Below are 26,235 nucleotides of genomic sequence, written 5' to 3' on the forward strand. Positions count from 1 at the left end.
GATTGAAATTTGGAGTAGTACATTGAAAGTTTAAGGACACAAAAAATGATCTACGCCTAGTCAGACTGCACAGGTGTGCAAGGTGGCCTGGCTGTTTATTGATCGCAAAGGCTAACGGTATTGTGAGTCATGACTGTAAGCCCAAGCCAAAGTAAATAAATTATATTAAGTGTCTTTACAGCAAAAATGTAATTTATATGATAGAAAACTAGGACCTATGTCATTATATATATGTTTTTTAATTTAATCATGCCTATACAAACAAGATTTATGTGTTACCCTGAATGCCAAGTACTATTTTGTAGCACACCTGTTGTTTGTTTAAAGATCCAGTATGTTGTAGTTTAGGTTGTTACCACACTTGAGTGAAATTTTATATATGTATGTAATTATGCTTCTAAATCAATTTTCAAACATCAATATTTTTATGCCCCCGGGCATATAGTAATTGAACCGTCCTCCGTCCGTCTGTCCGTATGAGGTTAACCTAGAACGGCAAGTTGGATTTTCTTAAGTTCTACCTGTACCAATGGCTTCATAATTTACACACTTACTAATCCATACAAAGTATATAATCTTGGCAAGTTACATAACTGTGGCTTCCATTTGCACCAAGTTATGGCCCTTTTCAGCACTCAGAAAATGAATAATGGTTAACCTAAACCGGCAAGTTGGAAATATCTTATGTTTTATCTGAACTAATGGCTTAATAATTTTCACATTTACTTGTATGGTTAACCTATTCCGCCAAGTTGGATTTATCAAAAAATTTCACCTAATTACTTTATTTATTTAATGATATCTTTCATATTTGGTAGGTGGATACCTTTAATGGTCCTTTATAATTTTTTGTGGCGTTAGGCGTCTCTAGGTTAAGGTCAAGGTCACTTGTGTAAAAAGATAAATCTAAACATTTCTGCTCATACAGCCTTTATTTTTAAGTTAATGTCTTTCATGTTTATAATAGTCATACCAAGGGAGGTCCTCTTCCTTTTCCTTTAGTAAGGGGTCATTTGGGTCAAGGTCACCAATGTCAAAAATAAATTTTTTACACTTTTACAGGTGTATTAACCTTATTCTATCGACAGATGTCTTGTATATTTTGTAGGAACATGAAATTGAGGTATTCTCATTTGGATGGAGGTAGTGGTCAGTTGGGTCAAGGTCAACAGTGCTAAAAAAGATTTTTTACACTTTTGCCCATACAGCCTTTATTTTAAATATTGTTACTGAAAGAATCTGAGCCAGGGGCATTTGTGTTTAACAAACACGTTCTTGTTTATAGAAAAATTTGACTAATTTTATAGAATTCTTTTTTTTAATTACCTCCCTTTATTATCCCTCGCCGAAAGGCGGTGGGGGATATAGAAATAGTCTCCGTCCGTCTATCCTTCTGTCCGTCAGTCCGTCCTTCCGTCCGACATTTTTGTCCGGAGCATATCTCAAAAAGTATTTGAGGTATCAACTTGAAACTTCATAGGTGGATAGATCTCATTCAGGAGGAGTGCAGTACACAAGAATGATAACTCTACCCTGCATAAATTTTTGAGTTATTGCCCTTTGTTATTTTTCAAACTAAATTTTTGTCCAGAGCATAAAACAAAAAGCTTATAAGATATCAACATGAAACTTCATAGGTGGATAGATCTCACTTTGGAGGTGTGCAGTGCACAAGAATGATAACTCTACCTTTCATAATTTTTGAGTTATTGCCCTTTGTTATTTTTCATACTTAATTTTTTCCTGAGTGACGCATAACTCAAAAAGTCTTTGAGATGTCAACATGAAACTTCATAGGTGGATAGATCTTATTGAGGAAAAATGCTGAGCACAAGAAATATAACTCTCCCCATTATAATTTTTGACTTATTGCCCTTTGTTATTTTTCAAACTTATTTTTTGTCCAGAGCATAACTCAAAATGCTTATGAGATATCAACATGAAAGTTCATAGGTGGATAGATCTCACTCAGGAGGTGTGCAGTGCACAAGAATGATAACTCTACCTTTCATAATTTTTGAGTTATTGCCCTTTGTTATTTTTCATACTTAATTTTTCACCTGAGTGGAGCATAACTCAGAGTCTTTGAGATGTCAACATGAAACTTTATAGGTGGATAGATCTTATTGAGGAGGAATGCTGTGCACAAGAATGATAACTCTTCCCATTATAATTTTTGAGTTATTGCCCTTTGTTATTTTTCATACTTTTTGTCCAGAGCTTATCTCAAAAAGTGTTAGAGGTATCAACTTGAAACTTCATAGGTGGATAGATCTCATTGAGGAGGAGTGCAGCACACAAGAATGATAACTCTACCCTGCATAATTTTTCAGTTATTGCCCTTTGTTATTTTTCATGCTTAATTTTTGTCCAGAGCATAACTAAAAAAGCCTTTGAGATATCAACATGAAACTTCATAGGTGGATAGATCTCATTGAGGAGGAGTGCAGCACACAAGAATGATAACTCTACCCTGCATATTTTTTTCAGTTATTGCCCTTTGTTATTTTTCATGCTTAATTTTTGTCCAGAGCATAACTAAAAAAGCCTTTGAGATATCAACATGAAACTTCATAGGTGGATAGATCTCATTGAGGAGGAGTGCAGCACACAAGAATGATAACTCTACCCTGCATAATTTTTCAGTTATTGCCCTTTGTTATTTTTCATGCTTAATTTTTGTCCAGAGCATAACTAAAAAAGCCTTTGAGATATCAACATGAAACTTCATAGGTGGATAGATCTCATTGAGGAGGAGTGCAGCACACAAGAATGATAACTCTACCCTGCATTATTTTTCAGTTATTGCCCTTTGTTATTTTCAGCTATCAGTATTCACATAGGTTTCAAATCTGTAATCACTTCAGCCATCAGTTTTCATTACCAAAAGACCTCTTAAAATTGAATTATTCTGCTCTACTACATATATATTTTTCCAATGAGCAAACACATTCGACGAGGGATGGCCATGTTGACATGGCTCTTGTTAACATGAAAATGTGAATTCGGTAATATCTTTACAAATAATGCTTTTTGAACTTACAATATTGATAAATCTTCATTTAACATTATATTTATGATATAAAAAAATTAAAAAAATTGAGGTACAGGATTTTTATTTTCATGCCGTTCAAGTGAAAAGATGTCACCTTTCATGTCAGTAAGGCTGAAGCAAAAAATAAACAAAACTAGAAGGAGTTTTTGTCACAAAAACGTATGTCTCCCAAAACAAAGTATATTCGTAACTGATCACTCTTGTAAATTTTGTGCTTAAGAAAACATGTTTTCAGTTCAATGGCAAATTTTATGACCAGATATCAGGAAGAACTATGTGAACAAAATGCGCACATAGTTATATGCAATAATATTTATGGCATACTTAGAGTCAAGATTTCTACAAATACAAAAACCACTTGTCTGGTGGAGATATATATAGATGACATCTTTATGATTTGGCCACATAGTAGACAGGAATTGAATATTACGAAGAGGACTACCTGGAGAAAGGGAAAGAAATATTTTAGCTTGATTTTTTTCATGAAATATTGTTCAATCCAACATTAAAAGTAAGTTTTAAACTTTATTCTAATTACAAAATTTCTCATTTAAATAGAATGAATTATGTAAAAAAAGTGTTTCATGGAATATTTCTGTGAGTGTTCATCTTAAAAATAACATATTTGTTTTAATAAATTTCATATTCAAATTAAATAGAAATATCTGTGCTCATAATTAAGTATTATAATATCATGTATTTTTGTGTTGCATAAATAGAGGATACTGAGTGAGTGTAAGTTCATAACTGAATTTATTGAACAAGTTGAATAAATTATATAGAGGCGAGCATAATATTATTTTATTCAACAAGATCAATAAATTCAGTAATGAACTTACACGAATTTAATATTTTATTTATCACATACCAAATTTAAAGACCGTTTAAAGCAAAAAAGCCTCATTCAGCGCGTCTTTACAATAATTAATATGTTTGTAAAACACAAATGACGTCACATCAAAATATATGCACATCCCTGCAATACCATTTTTACTGAGTCACAAAATCGGCACGGGTGTGTGATAATCTTAAAGGGAAATAATTTAATTCACTTTCATACTAACCATAAAGAAGAGGAAGTGAGTTACTTCCCTTTACATTCAAAACCAAAAGAGGAAATAAAAATTAAAAAAATTTCACCTACCTGGTCAAATAAAAGAAATATTTTCTCTTGGTTATTTTCATGAAACATATTTTTCACGTTTATATTGAATGAATTATGTAAGAAAATGTTGCATAATTATTTGAATGAGTGTTTAAATTTCAGTATATCTTATATGACAAAATATAAGAAAACAAATATTCAAATTTACTTGATCGAGTAACACTCATGTGTTGCTTCATGTAACTACAGTTAATAAAGTGTTGTCCTGTTCTGTTCTGAGAAGAAAAATACCCCAACCAAATGATGGAAAAAAGCAAAATTCTTGAGCAATTGATAACTTAACCGCAACTTATTAGTCCCCTACCGGTTTACGGGAGGGGACTTTAGGTTTACCCTCCGTCCGTCCGTCCGTCAGTTCGTCCATCCGTACGAACCCAACGGTACTTGTGTGATTTGGAGAACAATGGGTAACAGTAAATTCTCTTTGATCTTATTCATTCCGTTTTTACTTCTGTGTCTTTTTTTATATGCCCCAAAGAATTTCGGACATATTATGTTATACCCCCTGGCGTCCGTCTGTCCGTCCGTCCGTCCGTCCGTTAGCAATTTGGTTTCCGGAGCATAACTTAAGTTCCATTTGGCCCACAATATTCAAACTTCATAGGATGATTGTCCATATTAAGTAGAAGACCCCTATTGATTTTGGGGTCATAAGGTCAAAGGTCAAGGTCACTATGACCTTAAAACTGAAAACGTTAGCAATTTGGTTTCCGGAGCATAACTTAAGTTCCATTTGGCCCACAATATTCAAACTTCATAGGATGATTGTCCATATTGGGTAGAAGACCCCTATTGATTTTGGGGTCATAAGGTCAAAGGTCAAGGTCACTATGACCTTAAAACTGAAAACGTTAGCAATTTGGTTTCTGGAGCATAACTTAAGTTCCATTTGGCCGAAATATTCAAACTTCATAGGATGATTGTCCATATTGGGTAGAAGACCCCTATTGATTTTGGGGTCATAAGGTCAAAGGTCAAGGTCACTATGACCTTTAAACTGAAAACAGTTTCCGGAGCATATCTTTAGTTCCATTTGGCCCACAGTGTTCAAACTTCATAGGATGATTGTCCATATTGGGTAGAAGACCCCTATTGATTTTGGGGTCACAAGGTCAAAGGTCAAGGTCACTATGACCTTAAAACTGAAAACAGTTTCCGGAGCATAACTTGAGTTCCATTTGTCCTACAGTGTTCAAACTTCATAGGATGATTGTCCATATTGGGTAGAAGACCCCTATAGATTTTGGGGTCAAAGGTCAAGGTCACTATGACCTTAAAACTGAAAACAGTTTCCGGAGCATAACTTAAGTTCCATTTGGCCCACAGTGTTCAAACTTCATAGGATGATTGTCCATATTGGGTAGAAGACCCCTATTGATTTTGGGGTCACAAGGTCAAAGGTCAAGGTCATTATTACTTAGAAATTGAAAACAGTTTCTTGAGCATGACTTTAGTTCCATTTAGCCCACAATATTCAAACTTCATAGGATGATTGTCCATATTGGGTAGAAGACCCCTATTGATTTTGGGGTCACAAGGTCAAGGTCACTTTTACCTTAAAACTGAAAACAGTTTTCAGAATATTACTTAAGTATCATTTGGCCTACTGTGTTTAAACTTCATAGTATGATTGTCCATATTGGGTAAAATACCCCTTATGATTTTGGGGTCACAATGTCAAAGGTCAAGGTCACTTTTACCTTAGAATTGAAAACAGTTTCTGGGGCATAACTTAAAGTACCATTTGGACCACAATATTGAAACTTCAAAGGAGGATTTTTATTTGAAGGAGGTAATACTTTATTTTAGTCCCATGTCTTACAAATGCTCCATCTTTACTAAAAAAAAAAAAAAACACTTTCGGGCATATAATGCTCCGCCTAGCGGTGCTCTTGTTAAGCCTTGTGTGACTGAAAATGGCCAAAAAGATCAACGGAAAAGTCACAATAAGTACCATTTTGTGAGTACGTCCGTCGGTCCGTCCTTCAGTCCGTCCGTTCACAAAACTGGATCCCGCGATAACGCAAAAAGTACTGAAAATATTTTTATGAAACTTGATATATGGATAGATGGCAGAATGGAGATAATGCACATCTTTTTCTTTTCTTCCTATGTTGAAAATTATGGTTGCTATGGCAACAAATAGACTGAAAATATGGCAAATTTTACAAATAACCTAGATCCAGTGATAACGCAAAAAGTACTGAAAATATTTCTATGAAACTTTATATATGGATAAATGGCAGTATGGAGATTATGCACTATTTTTCTTGTCTTCCTATGTTGAAAATTCTGGTTGCTATGGCAACAAATAGACTGAAAATATGGCAAATTTTACAAATAACCTGGATCCAGTGATAACGCAAAAAGTACTGAAAATATTTTTATGAAACTTGAAATACTAGTATAGATAGATGGCAGTCTGGAGATTATGCACATCCTTTTCTTTTCTTCTGATGATGAAAATTCTGGTTGCTTTGGCAATAAATAGACTGAATTTCAAGATTTCTGATTCTAGTTTTTACGTTTTTTCACTTATATGCCTGTACGAAAAATCAGCATGGCTTTCATGAAAAACAGGACCGATTCAGGCCTGTTTTGAACCAGAATTGGCAAAATCAGGGTGAAATAGACATGGACCCTGAATTTTCAATAAATCTCACATGGGAATTCAAGTTTTTTCTACCCTGACATCGTCTTCATCTTGGTAAAAGTCAGGGTGGAAGCAGGAATATTTGCACTTTGAAAATATTTTGACACAGATTTTACTGACTTGGAGAAATATAAGCAAAATCTACCCAGATATTTCAAAGTTAGAAAATTTTCAAGAACCAGTTTCAATACAGTCTTAAAAGTTCTTCATTTCCAGCCTGATTTTTCTTAGTTAGAGTTATTAGAAATGAATATTGTAATACACTCATAGTACAGTTTACATTGCTGTTCAGATAAAATTGAATTTTTAATTCAGAAGAAAATATATTATAATGTCTATTTCTGGAAAGTTTCAGTTGATTTATGGTAAACTCCATTTAACAAAAATTCTTTTCATTTACTGAATTATTCTTTATTATTTTTTTTGAAATTATGTAGATTATTTAGCTCAACATGATTTATTGTTATCTATAAAATTGATAATTGTTTCTAGTAATTGATTGTATTTATATTTAACTTATGACAAACAATTTATTATTTAATGCATAAATTGGTCAGCAATAAGTATATAATGTTCAAGATTTTTAGTTTGTATCCATCATCTCACAATCTGCACAGAATCTCATACTCTAAGGTCAGCTCTCAGTTTATATAAACAAATAACCTTCAAGTGGAACTTTTTACAGTATTTCAAAATACTTTATGTTAAACTGGGCTATCTGGCAGACGAAAATAGAGAAGTTACCACAGATTGACTGACAGCAGTTTAAAATCCAGAGCAAATATCACACCCTGAAAATTATTTCAAGCATGGTCATTTTCTTTAGAAAGATTGGAGGCTTTAGTTGTGATTTTAATTCAAATAAATCATCTTACAATTATATATTAATACATAAATGAGTTTTGATAATTACATAGAAAATGAGATTTAAGAATTCAACTACCCCAGCTATACAGAACTTTCTTGGGAAATTTATTGTGAAACTTGGAGCATAATACAAATGTGTTAAACTTCGTTATTCAATTTGAAAAAATGGAGGGAATTAAGCAGCCAATTGTAACAGATAAATGGTAAGTTATAATTGAATTACAGTTCTTAATATTTTTAATTTTTCATAAAATTGTGAATTCTGTAAGCTCAGTATTCTGAAAAGATTTTAAATAACTTTCCAGGAATCCTGTTTTAAAATATGGAGGGAAAATGAAATCATTCTTAATTTTTCTAAATAAACTATACATTTTGATCATTCCATTTTAGAAAAAAAACTGAAGTCTTAAAATGTAATAAAAATCATGACATGATTGCATATTTGTTTTTTTCTACTTCCAAAATTTAGGTTGAAGCCAAAAAGCTCAGTAACATGTGACATTAGGGAGGAAAATGGTGTACTTGGAAAAAAAGAATACAATAGAAGAAATATTACTGGTAATTTTTACTTTTTTCATTTCCTATCAAAATTAGTTTCAGTTTTAATTATAAGAAGTATTTATTCCTGCAAATTTTATGAAATTAATGACTTCATGAAGTCAGTACAAATATGTTTATAATGCTGTTGCTTCTTTAAAATAATTTCATCAATCATTTGTTCTTTTGAAGTTTTGATTGCAATTAATGAATTATTATACCTTTAAAACTACACTGTATGGAGATATTTCTCTATATTAAGGTGTTACATTTTCTTTTAGATTAATACAGTATAATTATATAAATTGAAAGTTGTCTATAGCATATTTCTACACTGCTTTCATATGTTTACAGATTGTGTAGTCCAGATACTAAATTGTGGAATTATGTAATACAGTGTGCAGCTACCTAGTGGAAATATCAGACAAGAATGACTTTTGAAATGTATTTAATTGTATGAAAATCAAATACAGATAAGTGAAAAAAAAATCTCAATTATCATTTTGTCAAATATCAAAAAGAACAGGAATCTGGGTGGATTTTTATTTTAATTTCAGGGTGGGATTTGCAAAATTTTGGGGCGGGATAATAACAGGAGGAAAAAAGTCTGGCCTGACTTTTTAAACAGAAATCAGGGTGAATTATGGCTCATTTAAATATTTCAAATTAATCCCACCCTGAAATTACTCTTAATTTAACTAGAAGTAAATCTATTTTTAGAAATCTGTGTGAGTGAAAATTCTGCCCTGGATTTCCATTTCAGGGTGGTATTTTTTCTGGCTCATTTAAATATTTCGTTGAATCCACCCTGAAACCACTCTTTATTGTATACTAAAAAATCTAAAAATAGATTTCTGTCTTCTCTATAGTCAACCATATAGCTTAAAAAACCTGGCTGGGAATAAATTTCTGATCCCATGTCAAATCAGGGCGTAGACAGGGTAGGCATTTTCGTACAGGTGTTCTTTATTTTTTAAGGTATTGTCTTCAAACTTTAAATATAAGTTTCTAGTCATCAACCACATCATATGTGACAAGGTTTACAACTCTAGTACAAAATTTATCAGAATTTCCTCCCTTGAACTTAGAAAAATATTTATTTTTTTTTAAATTTCTTTTACTTCAAATTCAAAATAAACATTTATTATCAACACCTTCATTACTAATTTTTCTTTGTTACACTCACATTGTGTATGACGTCTTGCATCTTTATTTCAATAGTTATCTCCTTTTTAAGAATTTTGCTTTTAAAAAATGTTATATTTTGATAACAAGGATGTTTAAAAAAATAACTTTAGAATGTCCTCCAGGCCGTCTGTCTGTCTGTACATAAAAACTGTTTCCTGTGATCACTTTTAAAAAACTTTTCAACAAATTTACTTAAAATAGAGACATAAGTGAATGTCCAATGGCCCATCAGAATGTTGCTGGGGTTCTTACCGGTAGGGGACTTATGGATTGCTTGCAATACTATGATAATTACTTGTTTATCTTATGTTTCATAATGTCTTGGTTGGCACTCCTATTCTGTTCTGTTCTAGGACATATAGGACAAATAAGTTACAAGTAGAAGTATGTTATAGAATTTATTTGATAGCTGACTGAAACAGTTTTCTCCTTTACTAATATATTACAGAATGTTTCAAGAACTTGACTCCAGAGAAAAATCATTGATGTTATCAGAGGTGTTAGATGACATTGGTGTCAATGAAAGAATAGTGATGAGAAGGAGAAGAAATTGCATGCTGCTAGAGACTATGTGTAATATCAATCGGACTTTAAGTGATATAAATCAGACTGACTATTATCTAGGGAGTCAGATTGAAGGTACAACTACTGAAGGACTCAAGTCAGACTATGATATACTACTCTGTACACACAATGTCAATATAATGCAAGACAGGTTAGAGTGGAAAAAAGGCAAGTTAAACTACCTTATTATACAGGATGAGAACACTACCCCTGGTTATTGTTTCTTACAAAAGTTCGAAACATATTTACATCTTCCTGCATCTGTTATTCCTGATAAAAACCATATTACTGATGGAGAAGGGAGAATATTGTTTAAAAACACAATGATAACTGAAATGGTTGAGGATGGAGAGCAGCAGCATGGACCAGCTATTGCTGATATAAGAACTGGATTCTGTGATAGTGACAAAGTAGTTGGTTATTTATGTAAATCTTGGCCTCAATCAGCAGCAGGTTGGTTACATAGACAGGGTATTGGTAGTTGGCCAACACAAGAGATGAGAAGATATGCAGCCAGTACTGGGTGTTTTGTTGTTCCAACTGGAAGTAAGGTCAGTAAATATCCTGACCGGGAATGGAGAATATCTACATCACTGGCAGAAAGGTGTCTTATGTTTAGTCTAAATATTACACAAATAAGGTGTTATGTGCTACTGAAAATGATTCTTAAGTCCTTCCTTAATCCTAAAGCTGAAATCAATATATCAAGTTTTATGTGTAAAACAGTTCTATTACATTGTATAGAAAACACAGACCCAAGGGCATGGAAAGATAACAATTTATTTACATGTTTAAAAAACTGCTTATTGGAATTAGACAGTTGCATACAGAATGACTGTTGTTCACATTTCATTATACCGGAAAATAATTTGATGGCAGGACAATTTACAGCTGAGTCAAAACAAGAACTTTCCAAAAATATTGGTGAATTGATACAGAATGATGGACAAAGGTTACTTAGTATTGGTATTGATGATCTTGGTCTTAGACTTCAATTTAAGCAGAACATTGAACTACATGGTAATTACCCTTTTCCTCCTTCTCTTGAAATATATGATGATGTTTTGATCTTGGGATATATAAACATTGCAAATGACATAAGTGCCAACCATAAGATATTTTTAAAACGTTTTCAGAATAAAAACATTACCAGTAGAACAATAGAGCAATCTGTAGGTAAACTAATGACCTTCAGTGATAATGGTAATAGATTAGAACATGCTGCATTCAAGTTACTTGCACCTTTTCATTTTACCACATATGGATCTATCCTAGCATCATCCAGCATTGGAGAAAATAAACAAGTGTCACGTCAAGCATTGGATTGGCTATCAGATGGTTCAAACTCAGATATCTCATCAAGCAGACTTAAATTAGCTTCATTGTTCTACTGTACTAGAGAAATGGAAAAAGCTGAAAAACTTCTGAGACACACTGAACAACAATATAACTCTAATCCTGTTTTACCTTTCTGTAGATGTTGGAATAATCCTCGACGAGCAGTACCAGCAGATTTTGTGAGGAGGGTACGTAGTGATCAAAGTGAGGACTATATCAAAGATATTACAGCATTTTGCGTCAGATTTATACATAAAGAGATTAACTGTGTTCCTCATGAACTACAGTATGAAATGTTCAGATCTACACAAGATAGCATGATACATGTACACAGAGATGAACTATTTGACTCATGGATGGACTGGGCTGTAGTTGATTCTCTCCCTTTCCTGTACTTCCTACAATACAAGATCTTTGGTCATCTACAAAAGCATCAAGATCAACAACAAGCACTTAGTAAACTTGAAAGAACAATAGAAACTGATAAAAATCTTGGACATAAAGAAACAGCTCTAAACATTTTAGGACAATGTATGGAACAAGAAAACAGACCTCAGCAGGCATTAAAATGCTACCTGCTTTCTCTTCAACAAAGGGCAAAGCACAATGTAGCAATCATACATATATGTAAATTCCTTTCAAGCATATTGACTAGGCAATGAAATGGCAGTATTAAGTATCACTATCAATGATCATATACTGATTGTCTCTATCAAACAGATTCAAATGTCAAAATATAGACCTTTTATCATTCTTGAAATCACATAATATGAGCCGTGCCATGACAAAACCAACATAGTGGGTTTGTGACCAGCATGGATCCAGACCAGCCTGCGAATCCGCGCAGTCTGATCAGGATCCATGCTGTTCGCTGTCAGTTTCTCTACTTGTAATAGGGTTTGTAAGCTAACAGCATGGATCCATCCATGCTGGTCGCAAACGCATTACGTTGGTTTTGTCGCGGCTCAATTATTATTTTGAAGTAACTTGAAACAGATTAAACTGAAAGAATGAATCTAACTACAATGATTTTGAATATTTTATTTACATTTGAGAGTCAAGAGCATCTTCGGAAGAGGACCAGTATTGTTCATGAAAATGAACTTGTCAAGAATTTTTAGTTAATGAGATGAGTTTTTTCAAGCACTTTTTATACAGTTAACTGTTAATATATATATTAGAGAGAGAGAGAGAGAGGAGAGAGAGAGAGGGAGAGAGGGAGAGAGGGAGAGGAGAGGGGAGGGGAGGGGAGGGGAGGGGTAGGGGGAGGAGAGAGAGGAGAGGAGAGGAGAGAGAGTAAAAGAATCAGTGTTTTTTACGTTTCCCACACTTTTATAACGTTATGTCATTGTTGTGTTTGTTATGGTTATATTATACGTTACTGTCTGAAGATATGTAAAAACATTTTTGAAAGCGCTAACAGAAATAAACGTATAAAAATTTAACTAAATTTGTACTCTGCATTTCCCAAAACATACTTTTTTATATTATATATAGATATATAGATATATATAGATATGAATATATATATATATATATATATATATATATATGTATTTACTTTTCTTTTGCTGACAAAAAATATTGCTGACAAAAATTATTAATTAAAAGTCTTATTAAGCTTTTGTGATCATTTCTCGTCAGGCGTCCGTCCGTCATCAGTCCGTCGTCCGTCCGTAAACTTTTACTTTAAATGACATCTCCTCATAAACCACTAAGCCAATTTCATCCAAACTTCACAGGAATGTTCCTTTGTTGTCACCTTTAAAAATTGTTCAAAGAATTTAATTCCATGCAGAACTCTGGTTGCCACGGCAACCCAATGAAAAAACTTTAAATATCTTCTTTTAAAAAAAGAGCTAGAGTTCAGATATTTGGCATGAAATATCTTCTAGTGAGTGTCTACCAAGTTTGTTCAAATAAAAGCCCTGGGGTCAAAATTGGCCCCGCCCCTGGGGGTCATTGATTTTCCTCATATATATATAGTAAAAACTTAAAAAATCTTCTTTTAAAGAACCCAAAGAGCTAGAGCTTAGATATTTAGCATGAAACATCTTCTAATGAGTGTCTACCAAGTTTGTTCAAATAAAAGCCCTGACGTCAAAATTGGCCCCGCCCCAGGGGGTCATTGATTTTCCCTATATGCATATAGTAAAAACTTAAAACATCTTTAAAAAAGAACTCAAAGAGCTAGAGCTAAGATATTTAGCATGAAACATGTTCTAATAGGTGTCTACCAAGTTTGTTAAAATAAAAGCCCTGGGGTCAAAATTGGCCCTGCCCCGGGGTCATTCCCAAACCAAAATCGCAAGCTAACATTGCAAGCTTGTCACAAGCTTGCTGCAAGCTTATGTTGCAAGCTTGCTACTGGCTAGTAATTGGAACCTTGCGGCAAGCTTGCGATCAGTTGCAAACTACATGTAGTTAATATTTAAGCTTGCGCAAGCTTAATCGCAAGCTTGCGCAAGCTTAATCGCAAGCTTAATTGCAAGCTTGCGCAAGCTTATTTGCAAGCTTGCGCAGGTTTATCTGCAAGCCTGCACAGGCTAAGTCGCAAGCTTGTGCATGTTTAACTACAAGCTTAATGTATAAGCTTGCGCAAGCTTGCAAAAACTGTAAACCCTATTTGGAAAGGGAGCTGCTACGTATACGAACAGTCTCTGAATCCTATGTAACATGCAAAAAAAAAAGGCATTAATTACCATGATAAACTTATTTAATCATAAATTGTAAAAAGAAGCTGATGTTAAATTTTTTATTTGCTACACTAATGTTTTCTTCCAAATAAAAAAAAAAAAAATAGCAAAAATAAAAACATACATCAATCAATACAAAGTACATGTAAGTAAATTTAATACATATCCTTTAGTCCAAATACAGAATAGAACACCCTACATTCACTATAACACAAACAGTTTTTTTCTAGCTGTAGGTTTTGGTAGGTTCTTGATTTCTTAGAATCCATCACTTTGTTTTAAGCAATTATTTTTCTTTTAGTCTGTCAGTGACAAACTATTCAATCTTAAATTTGTTTTAAATGTTTCTGATTATTTGAATTACTATTTCTTTTATCGATGTCCATTTTTAGTCCTCTGCCTGTGTTTCCTAGAACTTCTTATGGTTGTGCTCACCTTTAAAGATAAAATTCATAATTAATTAAACACAGATGAGGTAATGAATTATGTTTTATTGCATATTATGCAGTTATATTTCATATCTTTTAATATCATCAAATCTAATGTTTCAACAGTATTAACTATTAAATATTAACTATGCTTATGCATTTTCAAAAAATAATAAAGCAATGTGCACAAATGTTTAAGAATTTCTCTGTATAAGAATTAAGTAAATTTGTGACAATATTTATTACCCAGTATGTATTTTTTCAAGAAAAGATGTGGAAAAGAAAAGTATTGAGATTTAAAAATATACCTTTTCAGGATTAATACTGCACATCATTATTAAACACTGCCGCTTAAATTCTCACAGTCAGCACTTATGTCCCAGCCTGCAAATTATGTATGTATAATGTAAAATGTAATTTTAGATTGTTCCATTGAAAACACAACACATACATGTAACATAACAAATGATTAAATAATGATTGACCCTGTTCAGCTGTACAAAACTACTGATTGTACCATTTAGTCCTATTTGATCAAATTGATTTAATTTGTTTAATTTGCAGGAAATGAAAAAGATCTACTAACATGCCATTTAAACAATATACACAATCATTATAAAGAAATCATTGAATAATTTATATTTTACAGATTATACATGTATAGATTAAAAAGAATTATCAGAAAAACAAATGCATGAAGTTGAAAATATAAAAACAACCTTGATCTCTTGTTACAAATGTTGATAGTTTGATATATAACCTGTTTCTGCATTAATGTATCTTAAAGTTTATAAATATTCCTGATTCTGTTGTATATCTCCTTGTCCCAGGTGATTCTGATTGTTATCATACCAATACTTAACACTTTAAAATCTTTAAACAAAACAATATCTCCAAAACTGCTAAAATATCAAGCACATCCTCTGTAATTTGCTCTCTTTGCTGACCCAGATATCTTAGAATTCAAATTTTACAACAGTTACTGTAAAACTGGACAGGTCTATGATTATGTAAAGCAGGGTTAATCTACTCATAATTTTAAATTTTAACTTTCATTCTTTGAGCGTAAAAGAAAATATCAAATAGCTAATAGATATATAGATTTTAAAAATAATTACAAATTTTTGTACAAAAAGATTGCAATGTCCTACTAGACACATTCTGCATATGAAATTTATAATGTTATCTCTCCCCAAAATAATCACATGGAACAGCCTGATCTGTCGGAATGACCAGGGAGTAAATTAGTCATGCCCAGATGGTGGGAAAATGCTGGTCAATGAATTTTATCAAGGCTCTGATCTGTGTAGTGTAAAATCTTAGTGGATGTAGTATTTATTTTCCTAAATAAAAGCAATATATATATTGATTAATTTAATATGGAATATATATGAGATTATTTCATGCACTGTTTTTGTTTCGTTTATTTATTTATTTATTGTTATCCAAAAACATGAATTCTTAGAATTTAAAAATGGCAAGCAATGCAATCCCATCTTGATGATTAGTGTCTGAATGATTGAATCACAGACTTTAATTAATTTATAGTTAAACATAAAGCCTGTAATGAAATGGATATTATTTCATTGTACATAACTTCATGTAGATTTATTTAAATAATAATATGTATTTAACAATCAATTCATTTACTTTTTTTGCATAGACATAGACAGAGATACCCTTTTCCAACTACATGAAATGACTATAAAGTGTCAAATTTCAAATTATTTACAGTATTGCATTAAAATAAATGATGATTTTATATTTTCTTCGTAAATTTACAATATTGAGCTGAATATATAAAATCAGATTTCTTGTTGTTATTTTTACAAGTTTTTCCAGCATACTTAGAGAAAGTTTAACACATTTCCAGCATCAAAAAAATCTAAGTTCCACTTTCCATGCTATATGGAAGTAAAGTCCATGGTTTTCCAGTCTTTTACCACAAATGTCAAGCCAATTTCAGCAATGCTGGAAATGGCTGGACAAAAAAAGTCCATTATAGCATGAAAAAAATACCGCATTCTCCATGAATGTCCATGGAATTCCATGCTTTTCCATAGTTTTCCAGCCTCTCTTCCAGGCTTACCCTGGAAAATCTACACCTGGTGAGGCGAGAAAAATAGTTTCTTTAAACTCTGTATATTACCTATAACCGACTTACAGTTAGCCCTCGCCCATTCAAATCGAGTACATTATATGAATAGGTGGAGTCCATTAAATCAGCTCATTTAACATATTAATTTAATACATGAAGTTTAGTTACAGCATTGTATGGTAAATATTTTGGCAAAATTTTAACAAAATAGGGTGATTTCATTGGCAGACAAACTTTAGCGTGGTAATGTAGTTTAAACTAGTTAATTATCACTGAAACTATCATTTTTGGAATTTTTTTTTAATGATTGTGTACACTTTTGACAAAAATTTTCTAAGTGTTTCCATTACTTTAACAAAAAAATTCTAAGTGTAGATTTGTACAAAAATTTTCTAAGTGTCTACTAATTCACAGCAAGCTTGCGGCATTGCAAGCTTACATCAAATCTTCGCAAGCTTGCATGAATTTTAAACAAGCTTGCAATATATTTCAAAAGTCATCGCAAGCTTGCGGCAAGCTTGTCGCAGGCATGCATTTTGGTTTGGGTTGATTTTCCTTATATGTGTATAGCAAAAGCTTAAAAAGTCTTCTTTGAAAAAACCCAAATAGCTAGAGTTTAGATATTAAGCATCATTGAAACATCTTCTAGTGAGTGTCTACAAAGTTTGTTCAAATAAAAGCTCTAGGGTCAAAATTGGCCCCGCCCCAGGGGTGTCATTGTTTTTTACTATATGTGTATAGTAAAAACTTAAATAATCTTCTTTTAAAAAACCCAGTGAGCTAGAGCTTAGATGTTTAGAATGAAACATCTTTTTATGGGTGTCTACCAAGTTTGTTCAAATAAAAGCCCTTGGGTTAAAATTGGCCCTGCCGGGAGGGGAAGAAGCAAGAGGAAGATCATTGCAGGCTGTCAACCAATTCCTATAAAACTCCTATATTTTGGGTCGGAATCCTATATTTTAAAAAACCTCCTATTTTTCCTATATTCTCCTATATTTTGAATATTTTTCCTATATTTTTTAAAAAATATATTGCCGAGGAATTCAAAGAGCTTTAAATTTTGGTACTGCTTTTGGCCTTTTGTATTTTACAGGTAAGAGAATGTCTATGCCTGCATCAGCATTACATTACTATGCTCAAGGCTGCTGTGCTCCACATAGCCATCTGCATGGTCACCATGAAAAGTTTTGCATCAGTATGTCAACTTTATTTCAGGTGACTATTCAGATGATGGTCATGCATTGCTGTAACTTTCTGCTGATGCTGAGGTTCAAAGCTAATGAAAAAGTAAAAAAAATGTGAAAAATTCGAAGAGAATTCCAAAAAATGCCCTATTTTTTCACTGAAATTCCTAATTATTTTTTATCTTTTGTACTAAATATACTTATAACTTGTAATTCTGTAAACATAACTCAAAGTCGACCATGTTTTGAACATTGTCAAAAATGATTTGGCCATGATTTGCCAACTCAAAATTGATGACATTGAAATGGTTTGTTTCAACTAAAAGTTACTTTGACTATGTCAGTAACATTGCTATTTCATAATCAAAGCAGTTGTTGATAATCATATTGACAGTTAACAGCAAAAACACTGCCATATCATTGTCCTGAAACTTAAATCATAACCATAAGAGTCCACTTATTCTGGAATATTTTGACACTGTTTTGCCAACTCCAGATATCTTGAATTTTATGTTTGTTTATTTTATCCAAATTTCTGACGTGGTCCATTTTTATCATATCATATTTGAAAATGATCATTATGAAGCTGTTGTAACACAATCTTAATTAAAAACATGTATAAATAGTTGTCAAAAATTAATGTACATTTTGTTTACTCACAACACTTTTATTTAAATCTGCATAATATCAAAACAACATTGTAAAGTACTGAATGGGTTAACATAGACTTCGAAAAATTAATTCTTTCCCTCATACTTATTTATTCTTTTCGTATCTTTGTAGGAGAAATTGCTTATTTTGCCACAAAGTTATCAATTTCATTCAGTTCTTGTTCTTTCATTCATATGGTGCAATTTAGGAAAGGCAGACTCATATAATTAATCACACTCAAAATAATTTGGCAGTTCAGTAATATAAAGCTCATTTCCAATTACAATGTACACACATTTTGCAATTATGTGATCTAGATAAACTGCAATTGAATGGTCTGTGTGATGAATTTTTTTGATGTGCAATTATTTGTGTTGATTATAGATGCTTCCCATTTATTCAAATGACTGTACTAAGGCAAATGCCTTTTTACTTTTTACCTACTTTTACAAAAAAATTCATTTGTCCATAATTATGATTCAAAAGCTGCATTGTGCAAGAATTTCACTGTATAAGAAATCCTTTTAGACACTTGTGGTTATAACATTCCCAAAACATAGGTGGAATTGTTCTTTTTGACATGCTCAGCCATTTTAAAAAAAATGGTGTGAACATGATTCGACTATGACCATTTTTGCAGGGGAGGCAGTTGACCAGTGAATCCACACTGGTAGCACCTTTGCTCTATTTATACTAAACTAGAGCATTATTTGTGAGTAACTTTTGTGTCCAATATGCAAAGGTTAGCCCACATCGTAGTCTTTTGGGACCTTAATTTATTTAGTCATAAAATTGCAAATTTTAGCCCTAAAATTTCTATTACATACCCTAAAATTTCTGAAATATTACTGTAAAATTTGCCCTAATTTTATGTCGGAAGGTGCTGGACAGTCTGCTAATGGTTTCCTTCACTTATACGGTTGACATTTTATTGTAGAAACAGCATGTGTGAAAGTAAGAATAATTAACATTTATATAAGCATTGGTAAAATAAACAATTGAAGTTGAAAACTCCTATTTTTTTGCCTAAAAATAGCCCAAAAACTCCTATATTTCCTGCTAAAATATTCCTATATTCCTCCTTTATTTTGGATAAGACCTGGTTGACAGCCTGTCATTGTTTTTCATTATATGTGTGTTGTAAAAACTTAACATCATGAAACATCTTCTAATGGGTGTCTTTCAAGTTTGTTCAAATAAAAGCCCTGGGGTTTAAACTGGCCCCGCTCCAGGGGCCTATATACAGGTGAGCGACCTCAGGGCCATCATGGCCCTCTTGTTTAGTCAGTTAGCTATTCACTCTAAGCTTTTATTTGTTAGGTGTTTCAATCAATATTCCATCTTATGAGTTTGAAACAAAATATTGACTGCCAATTGTGTGAAGGTCAACCTCTACAAATACAACTTACTGTAACATAGTTACATGTATAAACATATAACATTTAATGGGTATAAAGCTTTATAATACATGTATCTAATGAAATATTTTTATTAGATTTAAAATGATTTTCATAATTTTATGGTCTTTTCATGAAGAAGAATGCCAATGTTATTTTACACATGACTGTTGTATGTAAAGAGAATAAAATATTCTTAAACAAAATATTACACTAATTTTCAAAGCAGGGTCTTAATTGTTTGCAATGATTTAGTGCATGCCCAAATCCCTCTTCTTTCATTCAGGCATTTAAAATGGAATAATCCATTTTGAAAATTCAAACAAAAATTTTGTAAACTGCAGACATAATTATAGCTTTTACACTTTATAACATTGTGAATACAAAATGTGCTAGTGATCTTTGAGCATTTGTATTTTGAAAGAAAACAACAACTTGTAACTTTTTTTTGATATTTATAAATTTCATCATGTTTTCATGCTAATTTCAGTAAATAATGAAGACCCTTGTCCACAGTGTTTCCAGAAATACAAGAAGGTACAATGGGACACATTACACCCACCTGCTAAAGTGGAGAGGAATATAACAAATGCTGGATCAAGTGCTTATAGGAACCCAGTGCCACCTGGACAGTATGTATCCATTTACTTCTGTTTAAAATAATTGCTTGACACTTATTTCGCTGGATTACTAAGTGATAAGGGGTTTGCCACCACTTTAGTCTTAGGCTCTACACTGTTGGAATTACAGTGTTCGAAATTAGCAGTAGTCCGATAGCCTCTGAATACTAGATTTCTCCTGGGGCTCCTTAGTGCGAGGCCAGTTGGTACATCTGTGCAGTCTGACCAGGCTCTATACTGTTGGTAGCTCAATCTTTGAATTTTGTGATTGAAATCTCTTAAAATTTTAATGAACTGTTCCAATTTCAAAGCTTAGAGTAAATCCATTACACAAATTCAGCAGGTTAAGGGTTAAACTATTGGGTACCACTGTTTTTCTGCTTCACAGTACATTTATTCACTGTTTATTCAATATCCCTATAAAAAATAAATATTGAACAAAGAAATGCTATTTATTTTTATATCTTAAAAGTAGAAATATTTCCAGTATTTTTTCCTGCAGGTGCTAAAAAATGTCATACTTTATATTTATAGAGTTCAGTTGTCTCAAACAAACATTTTATTTTCAATAAGTAATTCAACATTAGCTATAAAGCTTTAACCTCAGGCTTTTATTGTAAAATAAAGATGTGCATTAAATAATTTCTTTTACAGAAAAATGCCCACACAGCTGCAGCAAAACTTAATGAAACATGAGGCACGGCGTAAGAAAGAAGCCCCCAAGAAAGTAGTGCAAGATAGAGATATGGCATCAAAGTTTTACGGAGAACATCTGGATCCGAATGAACTGTTTAAATTTAGAATGCCCGAAGGAAAGGAGCAATCCCTTCATCTGTAGGGGGCCCCGTAATGTTGAGATTATAATAACAATAAGATAATATCACATTTTGTGTCCCTATAAGTAAGTTTGACACAATTATTCTGTCCCTACAAGATAATAAAAACCCACTTTTTTACCCTATAAGATAATAAAGTACATTTTCTGTCCATTTAAGTTAATAAAGTACATTTTCTGTCCCTATAAGATAATAAGGTACATTTTCTGTCCCTATAAGTTAATAAAGTATATTTTCTGTCCCAGTATGTGAATGAGATATATTTTCTGTCCCTGTATAAAGTTAATGAAATATATTAACTTCTTGGGATGTGTATGGGTTGTGAGGGAGGGTGTTGGGGTGGGGGATGGGTGTTACATACATGCATTGATTTACAATATATGGTACATGTATTCTGTCAATGACAAGATGACCATTTAACAACTGTTATTATATTTTTAGCTCGACTATTCGATAATAATAAGTAGAGCTATTGTAGTCACCCGAGCGTCGGCGTCTGCGTCGGCGTAACCACTTATGTTAAAGTTTTTGTAATAGTTCAAATATTTTCAAAGTCCATTAAAATATGGCTTTGAAACTTTGCACACTTGTTCACCATCATTACCCCAACCTGTAGACAGGAGGAGGTAACTGTATCAAGCATTTTGACAAAATTATGCCCCTTTTTCGACTTAGAATTTACGTTAAAGTCTTTGTAATAGTTCAAATATTTTCAAAGTCCATTGACATATGGCTTTGAAACTTTGCACACTTGTTCACCATAATTACACCAACCTGTAAAACAGGAGGAGGTAATTGTATCAAGCATTTTTTTTTACTATCAAGCACTAAGAATAGTCGAGCGTTGCTGTCCTACCGACAGCTCTTGTTTCAATACAGGTGACTTAATGTGGTATAAAAAATGTCAGCTAATTTTCATTAACCCATAAGCACACTAAATATTTATTGTCAATCTTTTAATATGGACAAAAACCATTAATAATTTCAAAGTATGTACTGATCAAATAACAAACAGTGAGGGACCATGAACAGATAGTAACAGACAGTATGAATGTGTCGGCTGATCTTGGTCGGGATTTAGTTGCATGCGTTGATTCTGTGGTTACAATAGCAAAAAATTGTTCATTGCTACAACTTTTCATCGTTCATTTAGAAGTGTATCAGATAATCATAAATATTTATTTGATAATTTAAGGTAGAACAAACAAGTGATGAGATATGCTATTTGTGTTTTTATAGTGAAAGTTACATTGTAATACTATCACAAATAACAATTATAATATATTGTTAATTTTTCATACATATATTTCAACATTTTGAACTTGTGATATCTAATTTTGACCATACTATTTAGGTTTCTCTGTGATATTTCCAGATTTTGCACTGTATAAATCTTTCTTTTCTGGATTACCTGAATGCTGGTATTTTCTACTAAGATCTTTGTGAAAGTATGTCCATTTTCTATGAAGATATGAAGAATTTTTCTTTTGTATTGTTTGTTATATTATTGTAAAGTTGGCATAAATTTTGAAATTGTGATTTTTATGTTATTTAATTTTGAATTTTGTACAGCTGTCATTTCAAGATTGTTTCAAAGTGGGTCTAGTAGTTTGTTTGTTCTTAATTTTAGGGCGCACCAATATCGTATAGGCCATATGGTCCAGAAACAAGTAAGATGATTTTGACTAACTTCACGTGTTACTTATTTCTAAGCAACACCAGGTGTCAAAACCACCTTACCTGCTGGAGCTTAGAGATGCATAGACCCCAGTTATTAGAACCAATTTAATTGCCTCTTATGATCACCTAGGGATAAGTGGTGGCTGCAATTCTTATGCCGCAACAAGCCCTCAGCCACAAAGGGTTAACTTGCCGGTTTGTGCTCAAACAATGCACAGAGGGGGGCACAGGAGGTCTTCTTCCATTAGTTAAATGGGAATTGGCTATGTCATCTGTAATGTGTCTGAGTGAATTAACCCTTAACCTGTTTGAACTGAAAAATGGTTACTGGTATTTTGAAATCCCTTTAGATTAAAATGGACTGTTCCTCATTCAAAGCAGGGCAAGTCCATTCCACAAATTCAGCAGGTTAGGGATTAAAATATGTTTAAGGGGGGTAATTTGATTGAGCTTATGACGATTTTAAATGAATATGTATATTCTATCATCGTAATATTTGCTCAAAACAAAATATTGTGATATTGTAATACTTTTACTTGTCCCCTACCAGTTTAATCAGGGGGACTTTAGGTTTATTGTACATGTAATTGCATATTTATAAGTGATGTATTTTGAACTAAAGTTGTTATTGTTGTTGAAAAAACTGGTATTCTATGTCAGAAATATCTATATTTATGATTTTATTGTAATAAAAGTGAAATGACCTTATATTCTTATTTTATTAGCCCCCTATCAAAAATGGGAGATGTGCCCCTCGCCAAGAAAATTTTGGACTTGTGAGGGGCTAAAAATGGCCACAGGTCAATCTTAAGGTAACATGTTAAATACACTGAAAAGCCTTTGACTCTATCTCAATTCATTGAGAAGTTGCAGCACTTTGAAATCAGTTTTGATGAAAAAAAAACAATGCAAAATAGTGATTTTTGGCAACCTTGAGACGTCCCCCCATTGCCATGGTAACGGGAAATTTTAAGATTGAGCATGCTGTTACAAAGGCTATGGTCCAGTCAACATTTGTGCCAAGTTTGATTAGTATTGAAGCATAGTTTAATAGCAGTTTGAACTTTTAACAGGAGGCTTTTCATTGAAAACAGTCATTGTTTGCAATATGCTCATGCGATAAGTCAATAAAGGGATATGATAACACTGAATGGTTCCAAGACAAAGTTATGTACTCTTGAATATGAATAGATGTGAATATCATAGATAAGTATTCCAGGTTTCAAACCATTACCTGAAGGCTGAGCAAGTACAAATTTATTTGAGTTTCTAAGTTATAACATGTGGAGCATTATATACTTGGGTCTTGGCATTATGCATACCAGTTGAAATAATGGTCAATGTTATCTATACAAAGAGTGTAACCAGTAATATTACATTGTGTTTTGTGAAACACTGTTGGCTTAAGTGTGAAGCTAGCACCAACACCTCGGTTATAGAATTTGTTGCTCGTAAATGTATGTAATAATTGAACTAAAAGCATTGCATTAAAATCAAGCTCTGTTATATAAGCAACCATCCAGAAGTTGCAAAAAAATTTGACAAGAATACAATATAAAACTAATCATACAACTTCTTTTCATCATAGTTGGAATGGATACAGTGGAAAAGAAATGAAACTAAGAACAATGTACTTTATAAACTTTATTAAGGAATGCTTTTAATTTAACACAGTACTTTAACTTAACACATTATCATAAAGCCAATACATTAAATATATGGTATTTGTACTGATTATCTAGATAAGAGAAAATTGGAATACTGATACACTTCCCATTTTAAAGGGACTCGACTAAGGTCAAAATGTCTAAAAAAAATAAAATCTTAGATATTTCTTCTGAAATTCTTGGGTAGATCAGGCAAAGCATTGACAATGGAAAAATCTGCAAAAGGAGAAAAAATATGCTCAGCATTATATTGAAAACTGATCTTTTTTTGGGTGATTCTGGGCCCAATTTAACTGAAAAAGGTTCATTTCTGGGTCATTTGCACAATAAGATGGATGATTCTGGAAAGATGAGGGCAGGATCTTATAATTTGGATACAAGTTATTGGTCTACACCTACATTAAAAAGTACACAAATCTCGGAAAATATAATGTCCCTTCATGACAAAATTAAACCACAGTGGAGTCCCTGTAAATAATTAGATCAAAAAGATAAACATAAGTTAGAGATACATGTACTTACATACCTTTAATCAAAACACTGCTAAATACAATTCAAACTTTAATCAGGCTTTGAAATTGAGGCGGTAGAAAGTCAGTATTATATATATGTATTATATAGCAATTAAGTTTTAAAAAAAATGGCAGGGAAGTACTAAATTCAATCACATAGGCATCATAGTTAGCACCCGAACCTACCAATAATTAATAACAGTAGAGATTTTTTTTTTTTTTTTTTTAATGTGTTTATTTAAGGTCGCCGCCGGAAAGCCCATATGGGCGACCGTACACTCAAGTCAGGCCATCCTAGAGCGTCCCGCCGAGATTTTTCGTCGATTTGTTTCCAGCTTTATTGGTGGAGGAAGACCCCAGGTGCCCCTTCGGGCATTATTTCAGGCACGAGCGGGCACCTGGGTAGAACCACCGACCTTCCGTAAGCCAGCTGGATGGCTTCCTCACATGAAAGATTTCGACCCTAGTGAGGATCGAACCTACAGCGGTGAGGGACCTGTGATCTCAAGTCAGCGACTTTAACCACTCGGCCACGGAGGCCCCTATCAGTAGAGAAGGATTAAATTCAATTATATAGTTTACAATGGTAGGAAAGGACTAAATTCAATAACATAGATTACAACATAGATTATTATAGATTATAATGGTAGGAAAGGACTAAATTTAATTATGTAGTTAAACATAAATTATAATGGTAGGATTTTAAGGACTAATTTCAATAATATATTAATAACAAATGACAAATATTTGGGTTTCTAAAGAGAGGTAATAATAATGAACAACTTTCCCCAAAAACCATTTTTAACCAATATTATAAGCTTTAATTTGAAATAACCAAAAATTATAAGCCAACAGCTATTTTAAGCCAATATTCTTTAATATAAATATAAGCTTTAACTATTTTTAACCAATATTCTTTAATATACCCTTTTATTTGAAATAACCAAAAATTATAAGGTAACATATATTTTAACCAATATTCTAAGCTTTAACTTGTAATAACAAAACATTTCAAGCAAAAACAAGAGGGCCATGATGGCCCTGAGGTCGCTCACCTGTATATAGCCCCCAAAAAATTATAAGAAGATGTTTCATGCTA

The 26,235-nt window shown here is 32.6% G+C and overlaps 2 protein-coding genes across 3 annotated transcripts in view; both read left to right on the top strand.

The window, feature by feature from the left end:
• LOC132739532 (ankyrin-3-like) overlaps positions 1 to 23,661 on the top strand; it is a 45,075-nt gene extending 21,414 nt beyond the window's left edge. Inside the window, exons 8-10 of one of the 2 annotated variants that reach the window (XR_009627021.1) lie at positions 20,312 to 20,453; positions 21,096 to 21,444; positions 21,475 to 23,661. Coding sequence is in view for 1 of the 2 variants with exons in the window: in XM_060727249.1 (XP_060583232.1) it covers positions 20,312 to 20,453; positions 21,096 to 21,279 (326 nt within the window). In the remaining variant the exon portion in view is untranslated. Of the gene's footprint in view, positions 1 to 20,311; positions 20,454 to 21,095 lie in introns of both variants that reach the window. The other variant, XM_060727249.1, reaches the window with a different exon arrangement.
• On the top strand, positions 1,903 to 12,132 carry LOC132739426 (uncharacterized). The gene is made up of 2 exons (XM_060727141.1): positions 1,903 to 3,566; positions 9,914 to 12,132. The coding sequence occupies exon 2, from the start codon at positions 9,915 to 9,917 to the stop codon at positions 12,027 to 12,029; it is 2,115 nt and encodes a 704-aa protein (XP_060583124.1). The 5' UTR covers positions 1,903 to 3,566; position 9,914; the 3' UTR covers positions 12,030 to 12,132.
• Positions 23,662 to 26,235: the final 2,574 nt, after the last annotated feature.

The sequence above is a fragment of the Ruditapes philippinarum genome, unplaced genomic scaffold (genome assembly GCF_026571515.1).
Source record: "Ruditapes philippinarum isolate M1 unplaced genomic scaffold, ASM2657151v2 ctg2405_1_1_1_1, whole genome shotgun sequence".
In the NCBI taxonomy this organism is placed as follows: Eukaryota; Metazoa; Mollusca; class Bivalvia; order Venerida; family Veneridae; genus Ruditapes; species Ruditapes philippinarum.